This window comes from Microplitis mediator, chromosome 6, assembly GCF_029852145.1.
Source record: "Microplitis mediator isolate UGA2020A chromosome 6, iyMicMedi2.1, whole genome shotgun sequence".
NCBI lineage: Eukaryota > Metazoa > Arthropoda > Insecta > Hymenoptera > Braconidae > Microplitis > Microplitis mediator.
In genome coordinates this window covers 3,530,671-3,550,211 of record NC_079974.1, presented here as the reverse complement: position 1 = coordinate 3,550,211, position 19,541 = coordinate 3,530,671, and the positions used below count along the sequence as shown (strand labels likewise).

Here is a 19,541-nt window from a genome sequence, read left to right as displayed (position 1 = left end):
CGACATCTGATGAAAATTCGATTTTTGTAAATCGGACCGAAACCAATAACTTCCCGAATTTTTGAAAATTTACAATTTTCTTAGCGGGAAGTTAAAAATTTTTTTTTTTTTAGTTTTTTAGTGATTTCTCAGAAACAACTCGAACGATCGACTTCAAAATCTAATCAGCTCTAGAATTTCATAATACCCGTCGATTGCCGCCTTAGCTATCTTAATCGGATAATTCGTCCGAGAGTTATCGCGGGAGAAAGAAATGGTGAAAAACAGTTTTTTGCAAATATCTTTGAAACAACTGAACTAAACATTTTGAAAATCTAATCAACTTCAGAATTTATTGAAACGCGTCGATTGCCACCTCTACCATTAAAATCGGATGATTTGCCTAAGGGATATTGCGGAAAAAAGAAACGTTAAAAAACAGTTTTTTTGTGAATGTCATCGACACAACTGTACTTAAACAATTGCAAAATCTTATCAGCTCTCGAACAATAAAATACGCCGATTGCCGCCTTAACTATGAAAATCGGTGAATTTGTTCCTGGGATATCGTGGAAGAAAGAAATGCTAGCGAACATTTTTTTTTAAAAACAAGGGCACACACAAGTATTGTCGAGCTTGAAAATGTATCCAAACCAATGTTTTCAAGCTCAAAAAGCTCAAAAACAGCAGGAAGTTTTAGGGCTGGCCCGCAGAGTCAACCGACGCCCAGATTTTGTTTATAATTTTTAGGTTTGAAAAAAAATTGGAAATTTTAAGACGGCTAAATCGAGTATCATAAATATATGTTTGATATTTTTAATGCTTTTTGACATTTGAGAAGTAGGCATTCATGTTGGAAAAATATTGGAGGGAAGATTGAGATTAATTACTATCATCCTGAAGTTAGCAGACATTTAAAAATTTTTGTTTTTCAACAAATTAATTGCAAAAAAATAGGATAAAAATATGCACATGTAGAAATTTATAAAAACGACAGGTGCAATTTTTTCAAATATTTTTTTGATGGTTTATCGTCTTAAAAAAAAATCCAAGAATTATTAGACGTTTGCTAACTTCAGTATCATTAATTATCTTTATTAGGCATTAAATAAATAAATATTAATTTTAAAAGAGTTTTGGACAAAGGATATGAGTTGAGGTATATATAAAACTTGAGTTAATTTTTACGTGTTAAAAAATTTGGTGGCCCTGAAAAGGGCCGTTTTCAACTCAAAGTTCGGGAACTTGAGTATCTAATTATTTCAAATCGTCGCCTATGCGAATAGTCAGCTCTAACTGTAAAATTAGAGTTCCGTCCGACAGTAGACGCAATAAGTCGGGCTCACTTCGTTTGAAGAAATCCCCGAGGTATATATAATTGTCGTAGTCTTTGAAAGGTTCAATTTCTGCAGGCAGTCGCAGTATGTTACCTTCTTCATCCACCACACAGCATTCGAGCTCGAAGCTGATTAAGGTATGCTCCGTTTTCAATGGAAGGATCCCCAAGGAGATCCAGTGTTCATCTTCTTCGTCGTGGCTAACCTCCACTTTGAAGCCCCAAACGTCGTTAACGCTGAGACCTGTAGAAAACTCCGTGTATAACGGAGTAATTGTCCCAGTCTCGTTGGTGTACAGAAGTTCGTCGAAGTTCTCCAGCGCAATGGTACCTGCACTTGTGCACGTTAAACTTTGAAAATCACAGTCCATGATGTTTCAGACAATCGATAGTAACTAAATGAAGAGTTTAAAGTGCGAGGCGTACAGCGCAACGTTTCAAGCGTAATGAGTGCTACTGACCGTGTGACATGTGTGTATACTTTGACCATCCCCTCCACTAAATTTTGACGAATTATCGGAAAGGTAAATTTTACCCCCACTCCTCAAAAAGGACCAATCATGACAATGATGATTTTCTCTCTTCATTCCTAATTTTAACTAACTAAAATCGCGATATTGAATCACTACACTGTAAAAAATCACCGGGGTAAGTCCGAGCGGTGTAGGTGTTAAAATCGGCAGTGTTAAATTTCAACATCGAAAGCGGTGTGAAAATAACGCCGCCGCCGGTGTAAATATTCTAGACCGGTGTTAAAATATTTTTACTTACTTGATCACTCTACTTGTTAATAAATGATATTCTTTATTAATTTTCATAAAACAAGTCCATTTTTTACACCGCTCTTTTTACAGTATATGAAATATGATCAATATAAGTGAACTTTTTATAATGAATTGAATTCACACTGGCATATAAATCCAGCCAACAAGAAATTTAAATCCATATCAATATTTTTATTTTAAATTGTACTCAAGTTGGGACGTTGATGAAAATAAAAAAATATGTACAAATTTTATATATTTCTAGACAAAATAAATCCGAAAATTTGGTACTAGGGATTTTCAATTATAATATATGAATATTTCGGGAGATTTCCTTGAAGTAACATTAAAATCAAATTTTAAATTTGTAATGATCAACTTTTTTTCGTTACCCAGGCTATTTTTCCCGCCCAGCCAACTATTCCCTCATTGGCTCGCTGATACCGACGTTATTACTACTGTTGTTATTTTACGTTAAAAATAATTAATCGATAAATGTTAGATATTTTTAATTTTCTTAGACATTTAAAAGCGGACATCAATATTAAAAAAATATTGGAGCAAGGATATAAGTTAAGGGAGACTAAGCTTTAATCGGTTTTTTTTTTAATTCTACTGATAATAATTAGTAGAAAATAAAATTGTCAACAAAAAAAAACCCATAACAATTTATGATAAATCTTACAGTTTCGCCGGAAAAGTGGAAAGATCTCGAACTTTACTTCAAGCTTTAATAACTATTGAACAGGTGGATTTATCAAAAAATGATGAGTGACTTTGTTTGTAAAGCGTTTAATTTCCTATATAGACATAAGAGTGCGCCGAAAATACGTTTTTTTTTAATTTTCATTATTAATACCAAAAATATTATTCTTTGTACAAAAAAAAAATTTTTCGGAAATCAAAAAAAATTTTAGCTTAATATCTTAGGCTCGCCTAATCCCGCTAAAGTTTGAAGTTGTTTAAAATTTTTTTTCAACACATTTTGATCGGAAATTTAATTCTCTACATAAAAGGTCCTATAATAGAATTACGTAAAATTGATAGTTACTGAGATAATTGCAATTTTGTTCTAGAAAATATAATTTTTCAAGATATGATCACTTTTTCAGGGTAAAATATAAATTTTATCATATAAATTTCATGGAAAATAAAATTTCTTACAAAATTGGTCCTCTGGTAAAAATTGAAATTTATAGTTATTCAGAAACTGGCAGTTTTATGTTTAAATAGTCACATTTCTCGTCATTTGGTGGTTTTTACTCAAAATTGCTATTATCTTTGTAACTATCAACTTTAAATAAATTTTTATTAGGTCTGTTTCGTAGAAAATTGGATTTCCTGCGAAATTTATGTGATAAAATTTATTTTTTACCCTGAAAAAGTAATAATATCTTGAAAAATTTCATTTTTTAGAGCAAAATTGCAATTATCTGAGTAACTATCAACTTTACGTAATTTTATTATATGACCTTTTTTGTAGAGAATTAAATTTCCGATCAAAATAAGTTGAAAAAAAATTTTAAACAACTTCTAACGTTAGCGGGATTTGGCGAGCCTAAGATATCGACCTAAAATTTTTTTTGATTTCCGAAAAATTTTTTTTTTGTACAAGGAAAAATATTTTCGGTATTAATAATGAAAATGAAAAAAAAAAGCGGATTTTCGGCCCACTCTAATAGACATGTCTATTGATCTATGCGATCTATTAATTTGTTAACGAGTTAAAACTATTCAAAGTAAATAAAAATTTTCCTGTGTTAGTTATATGGGAAATTGAATTTTTCAATGAGCTAGGCCTGTCATCGACGTAGATTTTTTGTTTCTTGCGCGACAATTTTTTTTTTTTTGCTTGTGTTGAAGTATGATTTTTGCCAAATGCACAAAAGTAAATTTTGAATCTATGTCGTCTTCTGTGATGACCGACCATTTTTTTTTAAAAGACGGACTAATAATTGTCAATTAATCATCAGAATCGGTCATAATTGGCGAGCTGATTAATCAAGCAACTCGTTTTTCATACAACGTTGTTTCAATATTTCTATCTCAAACTTTAAAAAGTCATTTCTTAAAACCAACAAGGCGTATAACAAGAAAATTATTTTTTTCGTTTTTATCCATAGATTTTAATTTTTTCAACATTTTTATATTGATTGAAGCAAAAAAAAATTTTTTTATGCGCCTTTTTGCTTCTGCAGAACCAAAAAAGCGTATAATTTGAGATACGCCCTTATGGTTTTAGTACCGAGATATAAAATTTGTACTTATTTATTTATTTTCATCATCGTCCCAACTTGAGTATAATTTAAAATAAAAATATCAATATGGATTTAAATTTCTTGTTGGCTGGATTTACATGCCAGTGTAAATTCAATTTATTATAAAAAGTCCACTTACATTGATCATATTTCATAGTGATGCAATTCCTCGATTTTAATTAGTTAAAATTAAGAATGAAGAGAGAAAATAAGATCGTCATGATTGGTCCTTTCTAAGGAGTGGGGGTAAAATTTACCATTCTGGTAGTTAGTCAAAATTTAGTGGAGGGGGTGATCCGTGTTTATATATGAGTCACACGGTCAGTTGCAGTCATAACGCTCGAAACGTTGCGCTGTACGTCTCGCAAGTTAAATTCTTTATTTAGTGACGATCAATTGCCTGAATCATCATGGACTGTGGTTTTCAAAAATTAAGGTGCACAAGTGCAAGCATCTTTGTGGTGGAGGACTTCGATAAACTTCTCTTCACCAACGAGACTGGGACAATTACTCCGATATACAGGAAGTTTTGTTCAGCCGTCGACGTTAACGACGTTTGGGGCTTCAAAGTGGAGGTTAGCCACAACAAAAAAGATGAACACTGGATCTCCTTGGGGATCCTTCCATTGAAATCGGAGTATTCCGAAATCAGCTTCGAGCTCGAATGCTGTGTAGTGGATGAGGGAGGTAACCTACTGAGACTGCCTAGAAAAATACATCCTTTCAACGACTACGACAATTACATATACCTCGGAGATTTCTTCAAACGAAGTGACCCCGACTTAATGCGTCTACTGGTGGACGGAAATCTAATTTTACAGATAGAGCTGACCATTTTTCTAGGCGACGATGCAGATAATTAGATACTCGAGTTCCCGAACTTTGAGTTGAAAACGGCCCTTTTCAGGGCCACCAAATTTTTTAACACGTAAAAATTAACTCAAGTTTTATATATACCTCAACTCATATCCTTTGTCCAAAACTCTTTTAAAATTAATATTTATTTATTTAATGCCTAATAAAGATAATTAATGATACTGAAGTTAGCAGATATCTCATAATTTTTTGATTTTTGTTTTTTTAGATGATAAATCATAAAAAAAAAATATTTGAAAAAAATCCACCTGTAGTTATTTTAATTTTCTACATGTGCATATTTATAAGTCGTTTCTGCAAAATCAATAAAAAACTAAAAAAAAAAATCTGAAAACCGTCTGACCCTCCGGGCCAGCCCCAAAACTTCCCGCTGTTTTTGAGCTCAGAGAGCTCGGAAACATTATTATTTGTAAATTTTTGAGCTCTTCGAGTTAGGCCGGTAAAACATAGCTTCACTGAAGAATTATAATTTTTGTCCGACGATATCTTTGGATGGAATGAACCGATTTGGACGTTCTTGGTGGCAATCGAAAAGGCTCAACAAGACATAAAACTGATTACATTTTGAGGAAAATTGGACAATCGGTTTATAAGTTATGCGCAGAAAATCAAATCAAAAAACATTTTTAATTTTTATTCTTCGTATAACTCGTGAACTACATGACTGATCTACCCCAAAATCTAATCGATTCTGAATTTTGGTGAGCCCTTTCGATTGCCACCAAGTACATTCAAATCGGTTGATTTGTTCCAAAGATATCGTCGGACAAAAAAAGTATACACACACACACACACATACACACACGGACGTCCATCCGGGAATAGTCAGAATAGCTTTCTAGGACCTCAAAACGTTGACATCTGATAAAAACTCGATTTTTGAAAATCGAACTGTTTTACGAAAATTTGCAATTTTCTTTGCAGGAAGTTAAAAATAATTAAAAATTATTGCCTACATACAGCTTCCATATTTCAAAAAAAAATTTTTTTAAATCTACCACTTAAAGATCTCGAGTCAATGAACAAGTGGCAACTTTCAAATTTATGGTAACTTTATTATTACCCTAGATATCCCTAGCTAAACTAATTTTTCGTCGGATATCTGCTACTTTCAGGGTCATCTTTCATAAGACTATTAATTAAAAATATTTCACTAATTATATATATTCACCGATCAAACATACATTTACTCAAATGAATGCTATTACTCATTACTATTGAAATCATATAACCACATAAACATATTACAAGTTTGCCAAAGTAAAAATTTGAGCCAAAACGTAAATTCAAGTATTCTATTAGAAAAATCAATTAATAATATTGTACTTAACCTTCTACATCGAACGTATACTCGAAAATATCATTAATAATAACTATTATAGAACTTATGTTCATAACACTATTCTTTTTACTTTGAGATGATACTCAATTACACATAATGAATCATAGAGAGCGTGATATTGCCACCTTAGATTTGAAAAAAAAACCTCAGATTATTTAGTACAGTAAACAATGAAATAAGAGACAAAGATGAATTGAGAATCAAAAACTATTCATTCGATCCGAAACAAACACCACACGACGATATTCGAAACTGGCAATATCGAGCTGAAAAATTGGGGGAATTGACTGGATTTGCCATCGTGCTGCTTTGGAATTCGATCACGATTGATGATAAACCTGTCACAGGTTACATAAAAAAAAAATTGAGAATAGTCAAAGACATTATGAAGCGACTTCTGAATGCTTTGCCCCGAAAATTCACCAACGACAAAATACCCTGGGATGATGCATGGCGACTTTTCTGGATCGATTTGCCAACGTTTTTCTCAATGTAACAAATAGCCGGTACCATTGACGAATTAAAACTCAAATACCATCGAACGATCATAAAATTAATACCATCCGTGGACTTGGAGCTTAAATTTGATGACTTTGACCCCGTGATAGATTTTATAAATATATCGGTTTCCCGTTTGGTGACGAATTATTTTTATAATTATCCGGCTTTTTTGGCAGACATAAGTAATCATAAATTTACTGATCTGAAAAATTATTTATCTCAAGAGTATAACAAAGGTGATAAAATTAGCGATGGAATCTATCAAGATTTATCAGCCGTGATGCATGATGACGTAATAAATTATAGTGAATTTTTCGGTCTTGTCAACTCGTTACAATTTCCTGATTTTTATGCTGTCGTTTGCTCGAGTCTCAATTTACCATCAAATCTGTACGATTTCAGCAAGAAACTGATTCCGAAACTTCTCCATCCGTCGATTAATTATACGACCCTTGGACTGATGTCCATCGACGCTATGAAAACTAGTCAGTATCCATATTGGGGCATCACGGGCATATTGGGTGTGTTTATATTCCCATCTGGTGGAATAAGTCTGTTCAAAACTGATAAATTTTCATTTTCCGTGAGGATTCAGCAGCCGCACAGAAAAAACAGTTAACTTGGTTCAAGAAAAATATTGTCTTCCGGATTTTTTTTCTTGATTCAATAAAAGTAAAACACTTGATTCAAAAACTTTTTTTTGGTTCGAGACAGTAAATTCTCTTGCTCCGAAAAAATTGATTTTTGAAGTGAAATTGAAAATTTCTTGGTTTAAGAAAAAAAATTCTTCGCTACAGAAAAGAAGTCATCTCTTGACAACAAATCAACGTTTTAAACGAAAAAAAGTTTAACTTCGGCCAAAAAACTTTTTCTTGCCCCAAGAAAAAAAATTTCTTACTCCAAAAACTCAAAGTTTTGAACGAAAAAAAGTTAACTTAGGCTAAGAAAAAATTTCTTGGTCCAAGGAAAAAATTTTCTTGCTCCAAAAAATAAACGTTTTGATTGAAAAAAAAAAATCCCTTGGGCCAAGAAAAAATCTCTTGGCCCAAGAAAAAAATTCTCTTGCTCCGAAAAATGAATTGCTTAAGTGCAAATAAAAGTTGCTTGGGTCAAGAAAAAAAAATTTCTTGCTCCAAAAGTTTGCTTTTTTAATAAAGACTTTAATTTTTCTCAGTCAAAAATGTATTCTCTCTTCAAAAGGTTGACGTGTGGATTTTTTTGATTTTTTTGTTTTTATTTGAAACGTAATTTTTTGTGATTTTTTTCCGAGCAAAATTATTCAAGACTTGAATTTCAAGTAACTTTAATATTAAATATTAAAGTCATGAATCATGATGTATTATAGGATATACTATAGTACAATTCCAAAGGGTACTTGTAGTTCTGTCAAATGACAGAAGAGTACCCGAACAAAATCGTAATGAATTTTGGAATATAACACTTCTGAAATAAATGTCTCACCAGGGACACTACATGTCGTAGGCGCGATCTCGTAGCGAGCACCGAACTACTCCCGCTGCTGATGTCTAGCACCGGTGACTTTCCCCTTCTCCATATCGATCTTTTCTTCCAAAAAATTTTTTCTCTTGGCTTAAGCAACTTTTGTTTTCTTGGTCGGAGAATACAAAAATACTTGCGTAAAAAGAATAGTACTTGTTCCGAGAAATTTTATTTTCTTCAATTAAAAAAATGCAATATTGCTACAAAAAAATAATTTATCTTGCTCCAAAAAAAATATCTCTTACTTTAAGAAATATAATCTCTTGAAACAAATGAAAATTTTTTGATTTAAGCGTGAAAATATGTTGACGTGAGAAAAAAAATTTTGATTCACGATAAAAATTTGAAGATAATTGTTTACTTGGGGCAAGTAAATATTTATTTTCCAAATAGATCAAAAAAAAATTCTTGAATCAAGAAAATTTTCCTTGATTCAAGTGAACTGTTCTTTCTGTGCGGGAATTGCGAGTTTCGAAAAACACAGTGGAAATGTTTATGCGGAAGCTTTGGGTTGGATCCAATTACGAAAGTTTTATTTTAAAGATCAATATTATGACGACTTTGTTGATTGGAATGTCTTAAAAAATGAACCAGGAATCATTTCTTATGCAGACGATGAATGTCTGGTGCTCGAGTCTTCAATTAAAAAATTTTACAGTTCAAAAAGTGAATGCAATTTTGTTGGGCGCTTGAAAACTTACTATCTTCTATTCTGGAGATCGAAATGCTTGATAGATAATTTAATTAATTGTCATGTGTTAGAAGTTGGGATCGTGACGGACAATGGATTGGAGTCGATTTATAGAATCGATAATCGATACGATGTTGCAGTTAAATTTCGGTATGATGATAAAAGCAATAGCGGTCTATTAAAATGTTCAATTGACCAGGCGATGGTAAAATTGACCAACGGGTGTGTTAGCATCCAACCGGGCGAAACTGTAACATTTAATTGGAGAATGCTGATTGACGATGGAGTTAAAAGTAAAATGAACATTGATGCATCGCATAATTTTACATTTGAGTATCGGGATTTTAGATATTTGATAGAGTCGCAAAACATGCTGGAGTATTTTACAGTCAAGCAGAATGATGAAGTTATCATGCTCGGGAGCTCTAATCCAACTGAGACGGACTCTATCGCTTATGAAGGTACTGTTTGAGATAGAGATATTGACACAATGATGTATGAAAAACGAGTTGCTTGATTAATCAGCTCGACAATAAAGACCGATTTTGATGATTAATTGACAATTATTAGTCCGTTTTTTTAAAACAAATGGTTGGTTTACACAGAAGACAACATAGATTTAAAATTTAATTTAGTACATGTGGAAAAAAATCATAGTTCAACACAAACAAAAAAAAATTTTCGCGCAAGAAAAAAAATTCTACGTCGATTACAGACCTAGCTCATTGAAAAATTCGATTTCCCATTTAAATAACACGTGAAGATTTTTTTTTACTTTGAGTATTTTTAACTCGTAAACAAATTAATAGATCGAATAGATCGACATTTTTTATAGGAAATTGAACGCTCTACGAAATAGGTAGCTAATTATTTTTTGATAAATCTACTTGTTCAAAAGTTATTAAAGCTTGAAGTAAAGTTCGAGATCTTTCCACTTTTCTGGCGAAACTGTAAGATTTATCATAAATTGTTATGGGTTTTTTTTTGTTGACAATTTTATTTTCTACTAATTATTATCAGTAGAATTAAAAAAAAAACCGATTAAAGCTTAGTCTCCCTTAACTTATATCCTTGCTCCAATATTTTTTTAATATTGATGTCCACTTTTAAATGTCTAAGAAAATTAAAAATATCTAACATTTATCGATTAATTATTTTTAACGTAAAATAACAACTGTTTAAAGTTATGACTGATTTTTATAATATTGTAGTTCAACATTTCTAATTTTTATTTTATTCCAAATATTTTTAAGATAACTATCGGCGTTGAGAGCATAGCCAATTTTAATTCCATTGTTTGACAATATTTTAGTTTTATGATTTAAGACCCTTTTTTTTATATATTGTAAAACTTCAAAATGTGAGTTTCTCTGAATTTGAGTTTAGATAATTTACAACTTAATCCTAAAGGCCTCTTAAAATTTATTCCTTAAGTAAAATTTAAACTTATTTTCCCAGACGACGTCGTCCAGCTGAACTAAATTACTTTATTGCCTTTTTCCTTTAAATGTCTTCTGTCCTAAGCCTATGTCGATATCATATGGTCTCCAGTTTTCTCTAAATAATTTCTAGCCTTTCTAATGTCTCGCTCTTTTCTCTGGTCTATCCTTTCTCGCAATACCTCCTCCTACTCCAAGGATTGTTACTCCTACAATTGCTGATTCCCAATCACAATGTCACGTTTCCCACCTTTTCTAAACACTTAGATTTTTACATACAGTTCAAGGGTCCTGAGGTTAAAGGGTCTCAGATACAAGACAAAAATAATAAGACAGTTACCACCAAGAACCCAAACCGTTTAGTTGAGACTTGCCTAGTTCTCATCCTTACCAAAATTCAAAGCAAATTCCATTTTGAAGTTATTACCGAATTTGTTCATTGATTTATATTCACCATTTTTGTTCAATTAATTTATAAAAGCATTTTGTTCATTATTAAATTACATCAGTTACTATATTGAAATTCAAAATAAAGAAACATTAATAAGATATTAATTTAACTTATTAAATTATTACAATTGCATGAACATTAACATCCCATCCGCGATTGTGATAAAAAACATGGTCCTTCGAGCCGGATTTTAATAAAGTGTTGTGCAACGTGAAATAATAGTGAAAAATTAAGTTGGAAAAAGTGGTGAAACTACAAGTGCAGAGCCAATCAGTACAGCGGATTACAAGAACAACCCAGAAACGAGTCCAGTAGATCAGCCAACGTCAAGTGATTGTCAGCAACAGCAGCAGCAGCAAAGGTAGGTTGGTCTTTATTATTCACCTAAAAAATTGGCCGAAAATTATTTTCCTTTGTTATACCACCGAAAGATCATCACTTACCTTTCCTATTTTGTACGCATCTCTTTATAAATTATAATTCAATATGGTTGAACACAGCCGACTTAAAAGACAACGCGGTCACATTCTAGCTACTATAACTGCCTTAAAAAATGCAGTTGATGCGGCAATAGCAGATCCAGAACATCGAAATATTCATTTTATACAAGCTACTTTAAATACTACCGTAAAAGCCTTCGAAAAATTCGACGCAATTCAAACTGAATTGGAAGAGGTAGCCGAAGATGAGATTGAAAACCGTATGTCATATGTAGCCAGTTTTGATTTAGAAACATCTCGTGCGCGAACATTGATCCAAAGATTAACTCCAACTCCCGTGAATACAGATAATGCACAGAGAGCAGTAACGAGCGTAACCAAACCGAAAGCAGCGGTCACATTACCAACAATTCCATTACCGACTTTTGACGGAACTGTCGAAAAATGGTCAGCATTTTATAATTTATTTGCAACATTGATTGACCAAGAAGATTTACCACCAGTCAAAAAACTAAATTATTTAAGGTTGTCGCTTACTGGGAAGGCGGCAAGCGCGATTGAATCCTTAGAGCTTACAGATGACAACTATTTAGTCGCATTAAATATTTTGAAAGAAAAATATGAATCAGTCCGTCGGGTAACGCGTCGTCACTGGTCGTTGTTACGCGAATATCCAAAATTGCAAAAAGATTCAGCTGCCGCAATTAATCAATTGGTAGACACCTTCCACCAGCATACCAGAGCATTAGAAAATTTGAAAGCACCAGTATCATCGTGGGATATTCCTTTAGTAGATTTAATTTTATCAAAACTTAATTCAACGACCATATGGCATTGGGAGCTCACTTTGACCGATGAAAAAGTTCCATCGTATAAAAATCTATTAAAATTTCTAGAAAAACGAGCTAGTTGTGGTGACACGTCTCGGTCTAATGAAACATCATCTAATCCACTACCTCGAAAAGATAACCATCAGCATAAACCATTTTCTCAAGCACTTCACGTTACAAACAATTCGAATCACCATTACAATAAGTTTTCGAACAATAAGAATGTCGACCCAGCTATTACCTGCCCTGTCTGCCACGAGCATCATTTGTTATATACCTGTGAAAAATTCCGAAATTTGTCCATAGATGACCGACGTAAAGTAATTAAGGATACTAATCGCTGTTACAATTGTTTTGGAAAAGGGCACAGTATCAAGTCTTGTACATCGAAAGCATCATGTCAAATATGTTCAAAACGTCATAATACGTTGCTACATTTTCAAAGAGATGATAATTTAGCCCAAACTTGGAATGTTAATTATGCAACTACGAGTAATGAAACACGAGCATGACTACATAATCAAAATATGCACACCAATGAAGCAACACCAGGAGAAGAAAAACAAGTTAGTTTAGTATTAAATACTGTGTCGAACGACATAATGGTCACCGCTGTATTGAATGTCTTAGATAAAGACCAACAACCCATCCATTGTCGAGCCTTACTAGATACCTGTTCCACAACAAATTTTATGACTCAGAGTATGGCAAGACTTTTAAAATTGAAAACAAGCACATGCCGTGTACCTGTTGGAGCACTGAATACCATGACCACCTATTGTAATGAAATAACCACAGCGACAATTACATCCCGAGTAAATAAATACAAGAAAACACTTACCTTTCTAATTATACCAATGATTTCTCAGATAGTACCGGATCAACCTATTCATCAAGAAACATTGAAAATTCCATCTAACATTAAGTTAGCAGATCCTTTGTTTTATAAGCCCGCACCAATTGACCTGCTTATAGGTGCAGGTACTACTCTCTCTCTGCTATGTATAGGTCAAATCAAAATCTCTTTACCTGCACAGCAAGAATTATTCCTTCAGAAAACACTGCTTGGTTGGATTATAGGTGGAGCAGCGCCTTCAAGTAAATACGTCAAACCAGCAGCATGCCATGTTACAAATATCAATGATTTTGACCTAAATAAATTCTGGGAAATTGAAGAATGTCCAAGCTCCAAAAGATTTACTCCAGAGGAAGAGGAGTGTGAGCAGCATTTCCAAAAACATATTACAAGAGATCCAACTGGTCGCTACGTAGTAGCACTACCATTCAATCCACGTATTCCAGCATTAGGAGACTCATACCACTTAGCCCTCAAGAGATTGATAAACACCGAACAAAAATTAAAAAGAAATCCAAGTTTAAAGACTCAATATCACCAAGTTATACAAGAATATTTAGATTTAAATCATATGTCTCTAATTCATGATCAACCGACAGCCACCACCAGTTATTATCTTCCGCATCATGCTGTAATAAAGGAAACAAGCATGTCCACCAAGGTGAGAGTTGCATTTGATGGTTCAGCAAATACAACAACAGGTATATCATTAAACGATAAACTGTTCACTGGACCTACTATTCAATCGGACCTTTTTTCACTTTTAATTCGTTTTCGAAAGCATCCAATCGTTTTAACAGGTGACATTGAAAAAATGTACCGACAATTTTTAGTGCGGAAAGAAGACAGAAAATTTCAACGTATATTATGGAATCATGGTAATAAAACACAATCCTATGAATTGAATACAGTAACCTTTGGACTTAGACCCGCACCATACCTGGCTATCCGTTGTTTACATCAACTGGCCCAAGATGAAGGTCACTCGTTTCCCATAGCAGCCAAAATTCTGACGGAGGACTTTTATGTAGATGATCTACTCACTGGAGCCCAAACCAAATTAGAAGCGATTCAAATGCGACAAGAAGTCTCCCATATACTTGCCAAGGCTGGTTTAATTATTCGTCAATGGGCATCAAATGACAGTGAGGTATTAAAGGATATTGCCAAAGAAAACATTAACCCTCATTTACAGTTGGGCGACACAACATTAAAGACTTTGGGCGTCTGCTGGGAGTCAAAGACCGATAGCATAATGTATACAGTTAATGCTATTACCATTACAAACCAGACTAAAATCACAAAGAGAACTATTCTGTCTGAAGTAGCGAAAATTTTTGATCCTCTAGGACTATTTGCACCTGTTATTATCATAGCTAAAATTCTTCTACAGAGATTATGGTCCGAGAAACTCGATTGGGATGAATCTTTGCCACTGGAACTTCACACTGAATGGAAAACCTACTGCAGTCAACTGCAGTTATTGAACCAGATATCTTTTCCCCGGACGATTATGTCATCAACAATAAAAAATATACAGCTACATGGATTTTCAGATGCAAGTGAAAAGGCATATGGTGCTTGCGTTTATTTGCGTGTACTTGACCATCAAGGTAAGACGCGAGTACAATTATTGTGTGCCAAATCAAGGGTTGCTCCATTAAAAACAATTACCATACCAAGATTAGAGTTGTGCGGTGCACAACTTCTAGCAACGTTAATTACAGCTACAGTTTCAGCCATTAAGATGACATTTGATGGAATTTATTGTTGGACTGATTCAACTATAGTTTTACATTGGCTCAATACATCACCTCAGCATTTAAAAACGTTTGTTTCCAACCGAGTGGCAGACATTCAAAACAAAACGATTATTGACAAATGGCACCATGTACCCACAAAAGATAATCCTGCAGATCTTGTGTCAAGAGGGGTTCTACCTGCTGACTTTCTTTCAATGAAAATTTGGAGAAAGGGACCTCTATGGTTAAGCGAGCCCCAGAATAAGTGGCCAGTCACTAATTTACATTTCAGTAAAGAAATACCTGAGCAACGGCGCTTCACTTGTCTGTTGACCACCAAAAGAGAATTTACAACATTTGACAAGTTTTCGAATCTTGACCGTCTGATGCGTTCGTTGGCTTATTGCTTCAGGTTTGTAAGAGGGCGTCAAATAAAAGGCCCATTAACAGTAAAAGAATTACGGGAAGTAGAGATTCGAGTAATTAAGGCAGTTCAACGTCAAGCTTTTGCCGAAGATCTTAAAATTCTTAATAAATTGGACTTGTCAAAACATACAAATGCTCAACTTTCAAAATTAACCCCAATGTTGGATGATAATGGGATAATGAGAGTCGGTGGTCGTTTATCCTTCTCTAATTTACCCTTTGATGCAAAACATCCTATTATCTTACCGAAAAATAACCATGTCACCAATCTTTTTATTCGTCATACACACAGGATACATTTACACTGCGGAGTGCAACAAACATTGTACATTTTGCGGCGCAAATACTGGATTATTGAAGGTCGAAGCCAGGTATACAAAATCCTCAACAAATGTGTACAATGTTGTAAAGCCAGACCTCCTACTACTAATTATCTTATGGGTAATCTACCTAAGCCTCGAGTCAATCCCTCACGTCCGTTTAGCCAAGTTGGAGTAGATTACTGTGGGCCGTTTATCCTTAAGGAAAAGAAATTTCGCAATCGGGCACAAATCAAATCGTATGTTGCTGTATTTGTGTGTCTTGCAGTGAAAGCAGTCCACCTTGAATTAATTACTGATTTGACATCCGAAGGTTTCTTATCAGCATTGAGAAGATTTGTCTCACGACGTGGGTTGTGCCAAGATATATATAGTGACAATGGGACCAACTTTGTTGGTGCAAATAATATTTTACGAGAATTGACCGATGAACTTTCCACGGCTGAGGCTCAAGAAAAAATTCAAGGGTACCTTACTACCAAAGGCATTCAGTGGCATTTCATTCCACCACAGGCCCCTCACGTTGGAGGTTTATGGGAAGCTGCAGTAAAAAGTTTTAAAAGGCTTCTACAACATGTGGCTGGACATGAAATGCTGTTCACATATGAACAATTTAACACTTTAGTAATTGAAATCGAAGCCATCTTAAATTCAAGACCACTAACTCCTATTTCCTCAGATTCAAACGATCCCTTAGTCCTTACCCCCGGCCATTTTTTAATTGGTGATTCGCTGACCAACCTTCGAGGTCATGATTTTACAGATATTCCAACTAACCGCTTATCAACCTGGGAACATATTCAAAAGGTAAAACAAGATTTTTGGAAGCGGTGGAGCTTAGAATATCTTAATGAACTCACTCGTAGAACGAAGTGGGACAAACCTGAGCCTAATATTACTCAGGGAGCAGTCGTTCTCCTTCGAGATGATAATTCCCCACCAGCACAATGGGTGATGGGGCAAGTTATCGAATGTTATCCAGGTGATGATGGTATTATTCGTACAGTGAAAGTGAAAACCTCAAGAAATACTTTTGTTCGAAATATTAAAAAACTTGCAATTTTACCTGTGTGCGATGATTCCAATCAGAGCTAAAATTGAATATTTAGAGACATTAAGTTGCTCGGCTATGACCTCTCAACGGGGGGAGAATGTTTAAAGGTATGACTGATTTTTATAATATTGTAGTTCAACATTTCTAATTTTTATTTTATTCCAAATATTTTTAAGATAACTATCGGCGTTGAGAGCATAGCCAATTTTAATTCCATTGTTTGACAATATTTTAGTTTTATGATTTAAGACCCTTTTTTTTATATATTGTAAAACTTCAAAATGTGAGTTTCTCTGAATTTGAGTTTAGTTAATTTACAACTTAATCCTAAAGGCCTCTTAAAATTTATTCCTTAAGTAAAATTTAAACTTATTTTCCCAGACGACGTCGTCCAGCTGAACTAAATTACTTTATTGCCTTTTTCCTTTAAATGTCTTCTGTCCTAAGCCTATGTCGATATCATATGGTCTCCAGTTTTCTCTAAATAATTTCTAGCCTTTCTAATGTCTCGCTCTTTTCTCTGGTCTATCCTTTCTCGCAATACCTCCTCCTACTCCAAGGATTGTTACTCCTACAATTGCTGATTCCCAATCACAATGTCACGTTTCCCACCTTTTCTAAACACTTAGATTTTTACATACAGTTCAAGGGTCCTGAGGTTAAAGGGTCTCAGATACAAGACAAAAATAATAAGACAGTTACCACCAAGAACCCAAACCGTTTAGTTGAGACTTGCCTAGTTCTCATCCTTACCAAAATTCAAAGCAAATTCCATTTTGAAGTTATTACCGAATTTGTTCATTGATTTATATTCACCATTTTTGTTCAATTAATTTATAAAAGCATTTTGTTCATTATTAAATTACATCAGTTACTATATTGAAATTCAAAATAAAGAAACATTAATAAGATATTAATTTAACTTATTAAATTATTACAATTGCATGAACATTAACATCCCATCCGCGATTGTGATAAAAAACAACAACAGTAGTAATAACGTCGGTATCAGCGAGCCAATGAGGGAATAGTTGGCTGGGCGGGAAAAATAGCCTGGGTAACGAAAAAAAGTTGATCATTACAAATTTAAAATTTGATTTTAATGTTACTTCAAGGAAATCTCCCGAAATATTCATATATTATGATTGAAAATCCCTAGTACCAAATTTTCGGATTTATTTTGTCTAGAAATATATAAAATTTGTACATATTTTTTTATTTTCATCAACGTCTCAACTTGAGTACAATTTAAAATAAAAATATGGATATGGATTTAAATTTCTTGTTGGCTGGATTTATATGCCAGTGTGAATTCAATTTATTATAAAAAGTTCACTTACATTGATCATATTTCATATACTGTAAAAAGAGCGGTGTTGAAAAAGGACTTGTTTTATGAAAATTGATAAAGAATATCATTTATTAACAAGTACAGTGATTGAGTCAGTAAAAATATTTACAAAGTAAAATATTTTAACACCGGTACAGAATATTTACACCGGCGGCGGCGTTATTCTCACACCGCTTTCGATGTTGAAATTTAACACCGCCGATTTTAACACCTACACCGCTTGGACTTACCCCGGTGATTTTTTACAGTATAGTGAATATCTCGATTTTAGTTAGTTAAAATTAGGAATGAAGAGAGAAAATCAATATTGTCATGATTGGTCCTTTTTGAGGAGTGGGGGTAAAATTTACCTTTCCGATAATTCGTCAAAATTTAGTGGAGGGGATGGTCAAAGTATACACACATGTCACACGGTCAGTAGCACTCATTACGCTTGAAACGTTGCGCTGTACGCCTCGCACTTTAAACTCTTCATTTAGTTACTATCGATTGTCTGAAACATCATGGACTGTGATTTTCAAAGTTTAACGTGCACAAGTGCAGGTACCATTGCGCTGGAGAACTTCGACGAACTTCTGTACACCAACGAGACTGGGACAGTTACTCCGTTATACACGGAGTTTTCTACAGGTCTCAGCGTTAACGACGTTTGGGGCTTCAAAGTGGAGGTTAGCCACGACGAAGAAGATGAACACTGGATCTCCTTGGGGATCCTTCCATTGAAAACGGAGCATACCTTAATCAGCTTCGAGCTCGAATGCTGTGTGGTGGATGAGGAAGGTAACATACTGCGACTGCCTGCAGAAATTGAACCTTTCAAAGACTACGACAATTATATATACCTCGGGGATTTCTTCAAACGAAGTGAGCCCGACTTATTGCGTCTACTGTCGGACGGAACTCTAATTTTACAGTTAGAGCTGACTATTCGCATAGGCGACGATTTGAAATAATTAGATACTCAAGTTTCGAACTTTGAGTTGAAAACGGCCCTTTTCAGGGCCACCAAATTTTTTAACACGTAAAAATTAACTCAAGTTTTATATATTCTCCATCTCATCCTTTGTCCTAAACTCTTCTAAAATTAATATTATTTATTTAATGCCTACTAAAGATAATTGATGATACTGAAGTTAGCAGACGTCTAATAATTCTTGGATTTTTTTTTAAGACGATAAACCATCAAAAAAATTTTGAAAAAATTGCACCTGTCGTTTTTATAATTTTCTACATGTGCATATTTTTATCCTATTTTTTTGCAATTAATTTGTTGAAAAACAAAAATTCAAAAATTTTTAAATGTCTGCTAACTTCAGGATGATAGTAATGAATCTCAATCTTCCCTCCAATATTTTTCCAACATGAATGCCTACTTCTCAAATGTC

At 33.8% G+C, this 19,541-nt stretch overlaps 2 protein-coding genes and 1 pseudogene across 2 annotated transcripts; all 3 read left to right on the top strand.

Annotated features, from left to right (window-relative positions):
- Positions 1 to 6,576: 6,576 nt before the first annotated feature.
- On the top strand, positions 6,577 to 9,764 carry LOC130669694 (uncharacterized; annotated as a pseudogene).
- Positions 9,765 to 11,623: 1,859 nt separating this feature from the next.
- LOC130670042 (uncharacterized) lies at positions 11,624 to 12,919 on the top strand. Its single transcript, XM_057473213.1, has one exon. The coding sequence runs from the start codon at positions 11,624 to 11,626 to the stop codon at positions 12,917 to 12,919; it is 1,296 nt and encodes a 431-aa protein (XP_057329196.1).
- A 15-nt stretch (positions 12,920 to 12,934) lies between these two features.
- On the top strand, positions 12,935 to 16,846 carry LOC130670040 (uncharacterized). Its single transcript, XM_057473212.1, has one exon. The coding sequence runs from the start codon at positions 12,935 to 12,937 to the stop codon at positions 16,844 to 16,846; it is 3,912 nt and encodes a 1,303-aa protein (XP_057329195.1).
- The last annotated feature ends 2,695 nt before the right edge of the window (positions 16,847 to 19,541 follow it).

What these genes read in the sequence shown, in the direction of transcription:
- LOC130670042 (XM_057473213.1), top strand. Translation starts at nt 11,624, where the DNA reads ATGGTTGAACACAGCCGACTTAAAAGACAACGCGGTCACATTCTAGCT.
- LOC130670040 (XM_057473212.1), top strand. Translation starts at nt 12,935, where the DNA reads ATGCACACCAATGAAGCAACACCAGGAGAAGAAAAACAAGTTAGTTTA.